We start from the raw sequence: 15,187 nt of genomic DNA, 5'->3' as shown, positions 1-15,187 counted from the left end.
CCTCTTCTACATACCTTGATTGCAATAAGTCTTTTTGAGCTGTTGCCTTCCTTCCTTTTCTCTGACCTCTGGATATTTGTGATAATGAGCAGCTGAACAGGTGTACCTAACAAAGTGGACAGTGACTGTATATGAAATTTACTTAACAGGATAAGCTGTTGCATTTTAATAAACACTAAAGTCCAAATAAATTCAACAAGTCACAATGCAGGATTCTGCATCACTTTAATCAGTTCATCCAAAGCAAGCTGAGAATACAAGTACAATATCACAACAGCAGTATGACATACGCATGTCATATCATCACTTCACTCTGGTCTGACGCCACGCGCAGTCCAAACCAGACAGCATATAAGATGAGAGATATAGCACCAGAGTGTCGGAGTGCATAGCAGCACTTGTAGTGGTTGGGTCAGACTTGATGCTTAGCAGGCAGCAGGCTGAAGAGGTCAAACACACACACGCACGCACAAAAAAACTTTCACTCAGTTATCACTCACGCACTCACACACACAGAAGCTAAAACTGGAAGCAGACCCACGGTGGCTAGTGCTAGACTGGGCCCTCACACACTGCGGCCGTGTCGGCCACTGAGGGTATCACGGTATATGTCTGTGTTTACAACCAGAGAGGGAAGGCTGGGCTGTGATGACTTTTTGAGGTCATGTCACGAAGAACTCATGCGAGTTTTAGATTTTCAGACAGCAGCAGTTTAAAGAGTCCTGGCCCATTCCTTGTCCTTCAACACATCAGTGCATTCAGTGTGAAAAATGTTGAGCAAATCTAACTAGTTCTCTCTCTTTTTTTAGGCCTATTTGTCTTTTCTTTTCTTTTTTTTAAATTATTTAGCACAACTACAGCGTCACAGCTCAGAGGGGAGGGTGGAGTACAATGCCACAAAGTACTGAGTCATCGTGAAAATTATGGTTTTCTTATTAAATCAAGGGAGTGGATCTCCATTTAGATTGCTTGTGGGTGAAACCATATTGCTGGTGTGTTTATTTTACAGCTTTAATAGCCACTAGACTATGATTTTACTCACCGTATGTACCTTTTTGGTGTGATCAGAATCTATTTCTACTCATGCATTATGTTTGAGAAGGATTTAACCCTATACATTTATCTTTGAAAGCTCAATTTACAAGCTAGGATGTGACTGTGACAGACAGTCAGCTTAATGAACCGAAAACAGGGTCTTGCATGCAAGCTGTAGTAATTATATTACAGTTCACTTTCTATCTCAGCAGATATCATCCAGAACAATGAAATGAAAACCAGGACCATACAGCGGAGGCACTGTAATTCACTGTGAAACAGATTATTCACTTTTCACAAAAATCCCTTCATGTGATACAGAAAAACAAAAAAAGCCTCTCTTTGACCTTTTTCTTTTTGTTTACAATCATTTTAACACTGAATTCATCATCCATTCAGACAAAGGTAAAAAGTCCCTTTCATACACACACTACATGTGTACCGATGGCTCCTTTTTAAGGTTTGCTGTCGAAACAGAACTCATAGAAACAATGTGCAAAATTATGTGCTCGATAATAGAAAGCATTTCTGTGCGCCAGAATACATTCACACACGCATAGTTTGCCGTGAAATTATTTGCATTATTCTAAAAGCTCAACATTGGTGCCCATTCAAACTATATATGACCGGACAGCAAAAACAACAGGTAAGGAAATAAACCAAAGGGAAGAGATTCGCTTCATGTGACCACGTCAGCTTGTTTTACTGTTTGCCCGCCTCTGCCAGTCTGTTGCTGATCTCTTTGCTCTTCTTTGTGACGGCTCCGCCCGGTTTGGGTTCTGAGGCGCCCAAAGAAGGTTTCTTCTTGGCTGACTGGGAACTAGAAATCTGCTTCTCTTTAGCTTTTTTCTGCATCCTCCCTGTTGTTGTTGTTGGTGTTGATGATGACTTTTTTGGTTTGGTGCGGGAAACTGGTTTATCCACCTGAAAGAGAGAAGAGACGCGAGAAGAGATTAAACGGATGTCAGAGAAACTGATCAATACTTTGGGAAATGGAATTTATTTTGTTTCCTTGCTTGGAGGATGACAACATCATCATTTAAATATGAATCTAAAGCCGATAGCCAATTACCTTGGCTCAGCTTAGCAAAAATTCTGGATAAACACCCGGCCTTATTGTTCTCCTCTTTAGACACAATCGAACACAACAAACAAATATTTAATGTGAAATCATGTTGAAAATTCAGCAGCACAAACTGCTGTCAGTTTAATAAAATAATTAATAAATATGCCACTACGGTAGATTCCTAATAAAAAAAATTGGCCTGGTTATCCACTGATCACAGATTTCTCTGCCTTCCTGCTGAGCTTGACCCACTTTTAACCACATATGTAAATATCCAGAAGCATCCAGCTCCATTTACTTAAAGTTACTGCAGGCTTCTGGAGTTTAAGAGTCAATGAATGTGTAAAATTGACTCGCTCTGTAACATGTTTTACAGCATCATGTACCACAGATTCTAACTGTGAATGGTGCATTCAATGACAATGGGGTTAGGGTTGATCTTTCCACCCAGGAGTGTGGCTACTCCACCTCTCTCAGCCCATTACAGGTGTTGCTCCATCACTTGCAAAGCCAACAACTGAGCCAATCACATTTGTTCAAACGCCTTATAGCAAGACTTTCTAACTGCAGGATGGTGCAGACTTTAACCCCAATGCAAAACTGCCATTTTAACATGTTGAAATAACAAGTTGCAGATCTCAGCTTAGAAGGGAATTCTGATGCTGATGATCAGGCATGTCGTTGACACTCTGTGGGAATATTCTAGGATTCTACGTTTAGTTTTCCACGTTTAACCAGTGGGGGTGACATAATGAAACCAACCAACACCACCACCACCATGTGGGGTGTGAGGAACTAACAGCTAATGAGGTGACAGTAAGGTTTAGACCGCTATGACTGCTAGAACAGCAGAGATGAAACCGAAGTGATACATTTTCTTGGTTTTGCTCTGCACTGGAAATTTAAAGGGTGACATGCATATAAATTAAATGTGTTGTACATTCATGTATTCTTTCCATGTCAAACTCACAGGCAGCATACTGTGTTACCATGGAATGCCACTGACCCGCGGACCACATTTTGAGAACCTTTGTGCAAAGCTAATTAACTGCTGGCTCCAAGCAAGAAAACAAATAAGCATACTTCCCAAAATTTTAAGCTAACCATTTACATCTTTACTTACTGTAGGCTAACTGATAGATTATAAATCAAGTCTTATTTTATCATGCAATACAAACCTTCTTTTATCTTGCTACTCAAGATAATTTCAGGCAAATGACACCATATGCTATAGATGATACTTGCATGATGTGGTTAGTGCAATGAAGATAAAGGTCCAAAAAATAGCACAAAAAGCGTGTTTGTGCCTTTCCTTCTCTAAAAAGTGGTTCGTGCAGTTCCTTATTTAATGAACTTTTAAGGAATATAAAGCATACATGGTATTTAGTTTATATTAGTATATGATGTTAGTATTATGCTTTATAAAATGAAGTAATTTGGTTCAACTACTAATACTGGTGGAGGCTTGACAAGCAGGCCTGCATTGGTGAGATTTGTTCAGATCAAAAGATTGAGTGGGGAAAAGTGGGTGCATAGATAAATGTGGCCTCAAGCCAGGCGCTTAGCTCATTTCTGCTCTTGAGCTGGAGTTGCCTTAGTGATAACAGACTGATGGAGGGGCTCCCAGCTTTTATAAATGAGCATCAGCGTCCAGCGACAAAGTTGCAAATCATGCTCAACTTTTGCTGATTAAATAAACCTTACAAACAATATTGTATAAGATGACAGTGAAAGGTTATTTCTGACCAAAAAAAAAAACAACGTGTTCAGCTCTATTTCTCAGAGTTGTGTAAAGTAAGTTAGGCGTCGCCATGGCAAACCTTGTTAATAAATTTTGTTGCCAGAGACGGTCAGTGTGGGATTAGGAAGACTATGTTACCATGGTACCAGTGTAAAATAAATAAAGAAAGGCACTGCACTCCATCAGGTTTACCAGACATTTTCAGAACAAAGTCCAGATTAGATTTAACACTTTAAATATTTTTGCTTCTTAATGTTGATGACGTGGGTCTCAAAGAATACAATTAGATCCACATGGCTGTGTCACACTGACCTGCACACTGCTGCTACACTAATCAGACAGAGGCACAAAGGATATCAAAAATGCACTGCCATATTCCTAGTATTCCTCTTTATAATCTGTATGCCAATTCATGGTCAGCCATTGCATGAAGAAAAAAGAAAAGTGCCATCTTGCCCAGTGTTACTAACACAATAGAGCATCAAGGAATGTTTTCTAGGTCCACTGGTGCAACAAACGTTTTGATTTTTATCTGATACATGTTGATAGCATCTCTGCTTCATTGTTTCCTCCAATCCCATCCTTTTTTTCTGTTTTTTTTTTCCCAAAACCCCATGATGAACTGTTAAAACTACAAATCTCCACAAAAGGTAGTGGCTGGTGCAGGCTGAGAAGTGGGCAAACAGTGAACAAATAACTTTGGGAGGACTGCATCTGGCCACTGGGTGATAAATGTGACTGAGGCTACGTCCACACTAGCCCGGATAAATATGAAAACGGTGTTTTCGTCTGAGAACGCTCCGCATCCACACGATCGTTTTCAGTCGTTTTCACATTGTTGTGCGTCCACATTTGGAAACGTCTGAAAACGCTTACGTTCCAGTACTGCGCATGCGTGAAACGCAAGACGATTCGACCTGCCTCATTTCTGTCTGCCACTTATTTACTTTTCGGCTCTTTGAAACGTCGCGGCAAAATGTCGAGTTTTTTAAATGGACTAACAATGAGGTGGAGTTGTTGCTGCGAGTAACACAAAAGTACAAAGTTGCAAAAGCGATTGACAATTAAAGAATTTGAAGAAAAGCTCTCTGGAGCATGTACAAACTGATATTAATCTTTAATAGGGCTGTCAAAATTGAGCGCAAACAAAACAACTGCTGTATAATGCCCTCCGCGATCTTAGTTTAATTGGTCACATGACTGCATCACATGACTAAAATGTGCTGTCGTTTTCGAAAAGGTTCGCTGTCCACAGTGTGACGCAAAAACGGCGTTTTCAAATGTTTCCGCTTTGGAGAGCGTTTTCAAAACGCTGCATTTTCCTTGACCGAAAACGCCGTCTCAGCGTGGACGGAAGGCCAAAACGGAGAGAAGAAGATGCGTTTTCACAGGAAAACACATTAGTGTGGACATGGCCTGAAGCTCACATTAGCCAAGACGCATACTGTGTGCGTGTGTGTGTGTGTGTGTGTGTGTGTGTGTGTGTGTGTGTGTGTGTGTGTGTGTGTGTGTCAGTATGCATGTTTTGGCCTTTTCAACTTTGAGGTCAGCCTCCATGCCTTCTAGAAGAAACAGAGAACACACCTGACTACAGCAGATTTAGAACAGAGCTGCTCTCAGTCTCTGAGAAGTCCTACAAGAATGAGAGAAGGAGTGGCCACATGAACACACCACTGTAGACACATGACTAACCAATTCAAACCCATTACATGCAAAAAGATCTTACCGTATGTGGGGAATATCTTCAAATAATAGGTTGGTAAAGGGATTACGTCATATTACCATACTCTAATGATGGAATGTCACTTTAGCTTCTGAAATCGATGCAGTGACCATTTTACTATTCATTAGCATATACATATACAGCTTGCTAAATACACAGTATGTATGCTGATTAGCTGAGCGTAGTGTAGCAGAACCAAGTAGCAATGACAAATGCACATCATGTAATTAAAAAAGAATGTTGACACATAAAACTGTTCTAGTTTGTGTTTATGGGGAGTTAGACCACATGCCATTAGGCACTTCTTGAATATTTTGTATAATGAGATAACACTTATGGGTTTCAGTGAGTAAGAACTCCATCCATCCATCACGAAATACAAACTCTAGCATACAGCCGGGTTAATTTAGGTTTGATATGTGTGCAATTACAAGAAGTCAAAATGGAGATGGAGAGGTATAGTTTCTGCAGATTCGTGCGTGGACGTCATCTCACCTTGGCAGGCTCCTTGCTGGGTTCGCTATACAGGCTGCGTATCCTCCTGCGCTCCAGCAGCTTGTTGTCCGTTGGGTGAGCCTTCACCTGCTCCCCCTTGAATGTGGCACTATAGCTGGTTTCCAGACTGGTCTCCTCCCCAGGGGGTTTATACTGGGATGGAGCTTTGATGGGCTTCACTGGCTTCACATCCTTATAAGCCTTGAACTCAGTCCTAAGAACAGTGTAAATGAGATTTTGATTTATTTATTTTTTATTACTGAATAGTTAAGAAAAAAGATAAAATCAGAGTCATTAAATCAACTGACTCCCAAATAAACTGAAACCTGGTCAATGAATCAATTGTTAAAACTGTACACAGCTGTGGTGCTCCTCATACAACATTAAAATTAACAGCTAGCCAAAATTAAGCATTGAATTGAGAGAAGAGCGGCCACTGATTATACTGTAAAGACGGAAGATTTACAAATAATGATGATAATAATAATAATAGTAATAATAATAATGATAAAAAGCTTTCTATGAAAGGTTTGCAAGGTACAGATTATCCTTGGCATAGAGGCCTAGGATAATTTGACATCACTAGAGGCTATCCTCACTTTTATGTCATGTACCAACCATCAGACATGTACACTGTATTCATGTTGATTACAGCTCAGCTGCAGGTTCTGCAGGACTGTCAGTTTATTTTTAGCAGTCAAATCAAAATTTGACCTTCAGATTTATTGTCCACGCTCTGCAAGACCGGGAAGGGGCAACACGTGCTTTCTTTTCAGGTACATGTAGACAAGAAGTGGACTCGTTGTGAGACACCGCTTACACATGTTTTCTATTACACAACAGGAAATTAATTAGGAATTCTAATTCAGATTATTATTACTATTATTGTTGTTATTAATTATTATTATTATTATTATTATTATTATGACCCTGAAAATAGTTTTTGTTTGTTTTTTTAATAAATGGGAGCTGTTATTGCAATGTGTAACTGTGTTTTATTCACTGCACAAATGAAAACTTCCAGTTTACAACTCAGCCATTCAGAAAGCAAGGTCATTTATGCATACAGTCACTTTATTAGGTACACCTTGGTAGCACCCAGTTGGACTTCCTTTTGCTTTCAGAACTGTCCTCATTCACTGTGGCATAAATTCAATAAGGTGAAATTATTCCTCAGAGATTTTAGTGATAGCATCAACCAGTTGCTGCAGATTTGTCAGCTGCACGTCCATGATGCAAATCTCCCGTTACACCACATCCCAGGGGAGCTTTATTAAATCTATTAGATTGAGGTCTGGTGACTGTGGAGCCCATGTGAGTACTGTAAACTCATTGTCGTATTAAGAAAAAAAAAAAAAACAACAGTTCGAGATAATCTGAGTCTTGTGACATTTGTGACATTATCCTGCTGGAAGCAGCCATCACAAGATGGGTACACAGTGGTCATAGAGAGACAGACGTGGTCAGCAACAGTACTCACTTGGTAAGGGGCCCAGAAGGCAGGATGGATCCATGCTTGTTGCTAATGCCAAATTCTGAGCCTACCATCTTAATGTTGCAGCAGAAATCGAAGCTTGGAGTGGACACTGTTTTTCCAGCATTTATTGTCCGATTTTAATGGAGGCTATAAAAACTCAAGCTCATTAAATTTATCATTCTGGCAGCCATTTGATTGGCTGATTTGATATTTGTGTTGATGAGCAGTTGAACAGGTGTACCTAACAAAGTGGCCAGTGAGTGTGTGTTCTGGGTTAGAGACAGAAGCCCTTCTTTACTCTTGTATACATGGTTTACTCCTTCATTGGTTTCACATTTTAAAATTCTCATGATCCAAACTGTTTCTACTTCACTGCCTGCAAAACACAGTGAAGTAGACTAATTCAGTTTTGATCTGTAATGAGCTTTTCTCCATGAAATTTCTGTGAAGCATGTCTTCTCAACTTGCATGCCTCGTCTACTCAAAATTGGAGGAAGCCTGAGCAGAAAAAACCCTGTTAAGACACACATGATTACATTCAGATCCTTTTAGTGGCTTTACTCATTCATGGCCCATGGCATTGATTTGGTAGTACTCCCAGGAAGGCTGAAGCAGAAAAAAAATCAATACTGAACCTTTATCTGTAGCAGTGTCAGTTTACATCTGATATCACTGGAGATTGCAAAAAGAGACCCTTCAATAGCCTACCAAAAAATCCTCTAGTGATTTTTGGGTGACAGCTGAAGTGCTTTCAGGGATGCTGTGCTTATTCCTGCTAACACCCTCTGCTGCTACCGAGTGCACAGTAACAATTACAGAAAATCAAACATGTAAAGAGTGTAGAATAAAAAGTGTTACCTTGAACAGCGCATTGTCACAGCCTTACACTCTTACCTGTAGCTGCTAGAAGTCGACATAACCTCCTTTATCTGCCTGTTCAGAGCGTCTGCAGCCGCTCTGCCTTTCCTCTGCTCCGCGCTCACATCTGCAGCCACCTGTCCCTCCGTCTTCTCACCTGTTTTCCTCTCTGATGACTTTTCCCTCTTCACGCTTCTCTTGACCACCTCCTGTGACTCCTTCTCCTGCGTCTTCTCCTCAATCTCGCTCTTCTCCACGCCGCTCTCGACCTCGGCGGCCACCTGCTCCTGCTTACCGCTTCCTGCGCTCCTTTCCGGACCGCCGGCGGTGGGGCTCGATTTGGGGATCCATGGGTGGTCGTGCTTCTTCGGTATAGGCCAGGGCTTGTAATCCTTCTGATACTGAGTTTCGTTGTTGAAAGGGGCCGGCGATGGCTGGTACTCGTTTCTGGGCTTGCAGCTGGCCTCGGGGCGCACTCTCCACGCCTTGAAGTCTTGGCGCATGACGGACGCAGTAGAGCCATCTTTGCCCGCTGCGGCACCCGTCGCGGGCGGTGCCTTCCCAGCCTCCTGCTCGCCGGGATGGGGCTGGGTTTCTATGGCAATGGCACCGGCCTTCTTCAGTTTCGGCTGCGGATGATGGGGCACATGCGGTACGTCGGCCACGTCGGAGTATCTGGCGAAAACCAAAGGCACCGCGATGTCTGCTTTATCCAGCTCGGACCAAAAGCGATTGATGCAGCAAGCACGCGTAATGCACGGCCATGCCATAATGTTCGATTCTAGGAAGCTGACCAGAGAAAGATGCTAAAGGGGAAGGAAATAAATCGGGGATAAACACGTAAATAAACGTCCTACTCACGACTCGAACCCTCTTCGTTTTTTGTCCAGTCAGGATTACTCTCGCGTTATGCAATTCCGACGAGCAGATCTAATCTTTGCCCGAGACTTACGGGAGAAGCGCCCACACGCCTCCCTCTCTGCCTCCTCCTGCAGGATGTTTCTCTTGTTCAAGTTTCACAGTTTGGGGGCTTGCTGTGGAGTGTATACATTGCTGTCTGGTTGCGCATCAAAGCGACCCCACCCACATTTGTGTGCTCCTTCGACAGTCAGGGGGTCTGCACTGAGTATGCACGATGAACTATCACCTGAGCTCGTCAGCGTCTGGCCAGCAAAGAGGGAGGAGACACGGTTAACCCCAATGCTGCCATGTCACAAACGTAAACCCACAGTGGATGCAAGCCTCGTAGAAGCCTATTGTTCCGTTTTTAGGAAATGGCCGAAAAAAAAAAACGTGGCTGAAAATCAGAACAAGTAACACGAAATTAACATCAAGTCAAATCCCACTGAATGCAGCGGCCATGATTAAAGTGGGGACGAGATGCAAAATCTGATGACGAAATATTCAAGAAAACAATAAAAAATATTTTGGTCACTGACTCCGGCTTTATTGGTCTTCTTTACAGAGTCTTATTCAAGCAAAACAAACTTTATATAAAATGCGTGGAAATAAAAATGAAACGATCTTTCCAAACAAACTAACCCATTTATGCCGACTCCTATCCCTGCATCAATCTGCACAGTGAAGCAAACATTTAACTGCATTACAATCAGAACAGTGATGCACGACCATTTAAATCACGTTAGCCTGTACAGGGATGAGCTTTCCACAGATTTGCACTTAGCTGTACAAAATAACTGACATTCTAATTCACTCTACAGTAGAAAACATTTCCTGAGCATTAATTCAGGGATGCTGCTGATATTGATGGCATTGCTCCCTCTCCTGCTCTTCCTGCGTCCTGCACTGTGAATCAACAGGGGCATCTGCCTCCATCATGTGGTTTGAATTAAAAGCACACAATACAAAAACAAAAAACCCCCCAAAAAATTAGGCCATTAGTTAATCTCAGCAGCGGCTTTGCACAAAACATAGAAAGCCCTTAAAAGTGGACCCATTTCCTGTCATATATGACTTAAACTAAATGTTAAAAAAAAGAAAGAAAAGAATGCTCATTTTGATATGACCAAACTTTCAAACAATGAAGCCAGCGACTAATCACTGTTAAGACTTCAGTCACACAGGCCTAGAGATCAGTAGGCAACCCCCTGGCAACCTCTGGTTACTAGTAGTTAGTGTGTATTTATTAAGCGGTTACTGGCCGTCAGCAGGTGAAAGCAGCTGCAAAGAGGGTGCTGAACAAAAAAAAAAACCCTCCTTGCTGTACTTTGTATGAAAGTTATTGACTTGTATGCAAACATTACAGCTTGACGGGTAGTTTGTGACCGACTGCAGGCAAGTTAGGATGCTCCACGCACACCACAGGAAACTGCAGCAATCTGCTAGCAGCTAAAGCAATCGCAAAAATGTCACTGACTGGTATCTAGACCTGTGTAAATAAGTCTCAATTTCACAGCAACCGATTGGGAAATAAACTTTTTTCCCTCTCAACTGGAAGCTCATAGATTTTTATCTTCTTTCAGAAAAGGGATGAACTACAGGGCTGCAGTTGATTGTTTTGAAATTATATAGAGCTAGCCTAGCAGAGATCAGTGAAAGAAACGGGGAATCGTAAATGAACCTGACAGATCCATTTTAAGATAGAAAAATATATAAACATTTACAGAAGAGTGTAGTCTAATAACTCAAGTTGACACAGAATTTGAATGTTTACAGATTATTTTCTGATTTACAATTTTCAAAAAGTCCACAAGGAATAATGAGTATTCATTTTGTTCCAGACAAATTTGTGAATCTGTTTACAACTCAAGATTAAGTGTGTGGTGCATTTAAATACACCATTTATTCATCTGACCAAATACAATAAGAGCTTAACTTCAGACATGAATGTCAAGCGCTAATTTACGTCTCCATTAAAATTTACTAGTACTTGTATCCACATGTTTTTACACCCCCGAAAATTATGCAATCAATCCAAACTGTTCTGTTCAGCTCACTGCATTCATTTCATCCCAGCCTCTTCCTCGGCTACTTCCTCAGACTCTGCATCAACTTCAGTGTCATCCTCTGGATACAGTCTGCAGTATTTGTCCACCATGACATCCAGGTCATGTTTGACATGAGTGTTAACATTAAGCATCGCAAGACTTTTGTTCCATTGGTGAGGAGGCATGCTGTCGAGGTAAGCCTGGAGTCTTCCACTTGCTGTGTCACTTTTGCTGTCCTCTAGCTTCAGCACAGGCAAGGTGGAAAGTACCTTAAGGAAGGAGTTCACATTGGGAAAGAATTTAACGTCTGGGAGCTGCAAGGTTTCATGAATGGTGGTGGGCAAGCGCACCTCTTTGCCTCTGTGCTTCCACTTGATTCTCCAGCAGTGGAGCTCTGCAGGTAACGTGTCAGGATTGGGGAGGTCATTCCGGTAAACATCTGCGTAGTTTTCCTCAGTGGTGTTGAACTTCATTTGGCCCATGACAGCCGGAACCAGCGACAGACACTTCAGGGCTTTGAGGTTAGTCTCAGAGAACATGTCCTCCACCTCCTGCATGATCCCGTGGATTACAGGCATTGTAACATACTCCTTAAAATATGGCTCAGCTTGAATTTCACCCACATCGGCAGCACGCTGTTTCCGTAGAAACAGCCTTGGAACTTTGACGGGAATCTCGATCATGGTAGCCACGCTCACAGCTTCCTCGTACCAAAATTCATGGTAGACATCAATGTTATCATTGACCTCATTAAGTGAATGCAGGACAGCTGTTAGACTGTTGGCAGCAAAAAACACATCAAGTGTTTCCCCTTGGAGATTCCTCCCAAAGGCTCTAGTGAAGGTAAGGACATTCTTCAGGATGACAATGGTGACAACGATCTCAAAGTCTGCAAGAGTTTCTGCTATTGAATATCCATCTGCCACCACAGAGGCAGCAAACTTTCCTTCTTCATTGTCTCGAATATTGTCCATGCACAGCAGCAACGGTGGCAACATATCCAGCAGCACATCAAAGACGTTGTGTTGTTCTGTCCAGCCTGGGATACAAGCTTGTTTTAGTGCAGCTCCTTTCTCTTCATTCTTCTGGTAGTGAGTGGAGATGGCTTTCTCGAGCTCATCCTGAGTTGACTGGGCCTGAAAGAAAGCACCAATCCTCCTCAGGGTTTCCATGACCACTTGGACATTGGGGAATGGAAGGCTGTTGGCCAGGTGAATGTTCAGTGCCATATGGGAGCAAGGCATGTGCAATGCCAAGGGATACTTCTCCATCAGTAATATTGCTACTGCTTTCATCTTGGTGGTGGAAATCCCAGTGGCTTTATGGGCCTGACCACGGCAGTCTTCCATGCTGAGCCCCCAGCGATCAGTCAGCTGGGCCTCCAGTCTCTCTACCAGTGCAGGCTCATCACCATCAAATGGCACAAAGTCCAAAAACTCCTCTCGGAGGACGTTCTGCTGATTTACAAAACGTAAAAACAGAGGAAGGTGCTTCTCATTGGCAAATTCCACAAGGTCGCCTGTCACTAGGGAGAAGAAGCGACTCTCTCTCACTTCCATTAGCATCTCCTCCCTCACTGTATTCTCACAAATGTCCAGGAGCTGACTTTGCTGGGTTACAGAAAGGTATTCAGAGTTCACGGCCGTTGCCTCAAAGCGCTTCTTCAAAGCTTCATCTCCAGCGTTCATGCGATAATCTAGGAGGGCCTGGAAGTTGTTGGGTTTAAGTTCTGTTTCTGATGCTTTAAGAGGCATTAACGGTATGCTTTGTTTTCCTAACATGACCACGGCCTCAAACAAAGATCTCAGGTATTCCCGAAATGCCTTCTCCTCCGTGGACAGCTGAGGTTCATCCTCATTGGTGGTTGTGCCATCTTCTGCGGCATCTTTTTTGGAAGCAATCTGGTCAATAGAAGATGCCACTGTGAAGAGAGATGACATAACAACAATCTTCTCAAGAAAACTGATTATAAAATTGGAACAAAAAACAAACAAACAAACAAAAGAACAAAGTCCTAATTTAATAGCTTACATCTCCTTTCTTTTATCTTCCGTATATCTTCTTCAGTCTGCAATTAAAAAAAAAAAAAAGTATAAAAGTTATTTACCAAAACTAAAAACAGTCATGTTATTAACCTTATTTAAAAAGACCCAAAAGCTATCAAATATCTTCCTTACAAGCTCTTTAATCCGCTTGCGATGTCTGGTGTGAGGATTTTTTAAATGGCTTGTTAGATCAAATATTGTTGGAATTGCCGTATCCTTCAGCACAGTCCGATAAGGGCTCTGGGGGGAAAAAAGAAAAAAAAAAACTAAACAAACAAAACTCACATAATTAAAATAAGCAACATTTAAAAGATGCACATTTTTGAGGAAATAAATGTAGAGAAGGCTCTGCCTGCTCATGAAATACTCACCGTTTTGCACACCATAGCTGGGTCAAAGTGCTTGGCACATAGTCTGTAGTGCTTATTCAACTGGTCTGATGTTTTTGCCTCTAGATCAGCCCTGCGACAGTTCTCTACCCAGATTCTGCATCTAGAAGTAATAAGAAAATTTATTTGACATGCTAAGATACAGAAATGGATTGAGACTGCCACTGTCCATATGAAGGCTGAGAAGAAAAAGAAAAACTACAGAAACAGCAATATATCCTACCACTTTCTTTTGCAATACATCAATAAAAGTGCAATAAAGTATTTCTATTTCCACTAAAAATCGGGTACTCCAAATGCATTACCCTAGCACTTTTACTAAATTCACAACTTAATAATTGAAGTAGCACTTCTCAAACTTATCATTATAGACAACTTATTAATTCAAATGACTCGTTATTAAAATGGAATAACAACAACATAAAGACAAGCACACCAAAATGCAGAGTTACTTTTTGTCTCTGGTTTGACATTGTGGCCACATTATGTTAAAAAAAATCACAATAAAACTGAAAATGGGAGTTAAGAAATGATTTGCTTTTGCTACATTTTGAATGTTGGGCTAGAAAAGGAGATGCAGACCTTAGCAGAAACCACATTATACAAACATTCGAACACTCAGGGCCTAGTCTACACGTCTTAGATTACATACCAGAAAGTTAGCTCTAAACTCAGTCTGCCATAGAGTCATTCATTCATATATATATATATATATATATATATATATATATATATATACACACACACGATGTAGTTCAGATAAAAGCTAGTGATTAAACACGGCCTAATAACTGGAAAATGAACGACAAAATATTTATCGCGCCTTGTTTGTGGTCTTTACGGATTGGTTAGTGGTGTTATAATTCCTCACTCATTTCAGTACAACTTTAGGATACTACACATGGTCTTCTGGACTCTGCTGAATGCTAAAGCTCGTAGCGTACTGTCATATTTGCTGGCTTACCTCTCCGGGTCCCGTGGAAACCGAAAAAATGCCAAATCAGATTGCGTGCTTTTCCGCGTACAGTTCGGGGCCGCGCAAAAATTCGGCATGCTTCAGGTTCGGTGGTTAGCTTAGCTAACTTGGCTGCCTATTGTCATCCGCGGACTTCAGTGGTTTTCTTGTAGAAAGCTGAGTGGACGGTGGGTACGGCTAAAGATAAGAGATGACTAACATGATCTCAGACAATGTCTGGCAAAGAAAACACTTAAAGGACACACAATACACCAACACACATTTACAACGGTTAAATTTGGGATATATCGCTTTTAACAAAGGGATGTCCCGCCCCCGGAACCTCTGATTGGACATACCTAAGCTGCCCGTGATAACTACTGGACGCCACAGATAACCCGTCAACCAATTAAAAAGCAAAAAACAGTTTTTGTTTTTTTCTTCTTCTTCTTCCT

General features: G+C 41.6%; 2 protein-coding genes across 3 annotated transcripts; both read right to left on the bottom strand.

The window, feature by feature from the left end:
• Positions 1 to 208: 208 nt before the first annotated feature.
• On the bottom strand, positions 209 to 9,827 carry map6b (microtubule-associated protein 6b). Of its 2 annotated transcripts, XM_026192681.2 has the most exons (4): positions 8,432 to 9,827; positions 6,061 to 6,274; positions 5,427 to 5,475; positions 209 to 1,959 (listed from the first exon to the last, which is right to left on the bottom strand). In XM_026192681.2, exons 1-3 carry the CDS (start codon positions 9,163 to 9,165, stop codon positions 5,431 to 5,433), a joined length of 993 nt encoding a protein of 330 aa, XP_026048466.1. In that variant the 5' UTR covers positions 9,166 to 9,827; the 3' UTR covers positions 209 to 1,959; positions 5,427 to 5,430. The 2 variants fall into 2 exon arrangements, with proteins under 2 accessions (XP_026048466.1, XP_026048465.1); XM_026192680.2 differs by lacking the exon at positions 5,427 to 5,475.
• On the bottom strand, positions 9,821 to 15,068 carry thap12b (THAP domain containing 12b). Its single transcript, XM_026192679.2, has 5 exons — positions 14,742 to 15,068; positions 13,760 to 13,880; positions 13,521 to 13,628; positions 13,375 to 13,411; positions 9,821 to 13,264 (listed from the first exon to the last, which is right to left on the bottom strand). The coding sequence occupies exons 1-5, from the start codon at positions 14,828 to 14,830 to the stop codon at positions 11,358 to 11,360; spliced, it is 2,262 nt and encodes a 753-aa protein (XP_026048464.1). The 5' UTR covers positions 14,831 to 15,068; the 3' UTR covers positions 9,821 to 11,357.
• Between the last annotated feature and the right edge of the window lie 119 nt (positions 15,069 to 15,187).

The sequence above is a fragment of the Astatotilapia calliptera genome, chromosome 14, assembly GCF_964374335.1.
Source record: "Astatotilapia calliptera chromosome 14, fAstCal68.1, whole genome shotgun sequence".
Classification (NCBI taxonomy): Eukaryota; Metazoa; Chordata; class Actinopteri; order Cichliformes; family Cichlidae; genus Astatotilapia; species Astatotilapia calliptera.
Note: the sequence above shows the minus strand (reverse complement) of the source record. Positions and strands in the feature narration are given on the sequence as shown.

Coding starts and splice junctions, on each gene's coding strand:
- map6b (XM_026192680.2), bottom strand. CDS start 9,165: ATGGCATGGCCGTGCATTACGCGTGCTTGCTGCATCAATCGCTTTTGG. Junction 6,275..8,431: donor TCGACTTCTAGCAGCTACAG/GTAAGAGTGTAA, acceptor CACTGTTCTTAG/GACTGAGTTCAAGGCTTATA. Junction 1,960..6,060: donor CCAGCAAGGAGCCTGCCAAG/GTGAGATGACGT, acceptor TCTCTCTTTCAG/GTGGATAAACCAGTTTCCCG.
- thap12b (XM_026192679.2), bottom strand. CDS start 14,830: ATGCCGAATTTTTGCGCGGCCCCGAACTGTACGCGGAAAAGCACGCAA. Junction 13,629..13,759: donor CAGCTATGGTGTGCAAAACG/GTGAGTATTTCA, acceptor TTTTCCCCCCAG/AGCCCTTATCGGACTGTGCT. Junction 13,265..13,374: donor GAAGATAAAAGAAAGGAGAT/GTAAGCTATTAA, acceptor CTCTCTTCACAG/TGGCATCTTCTATTGACCAG.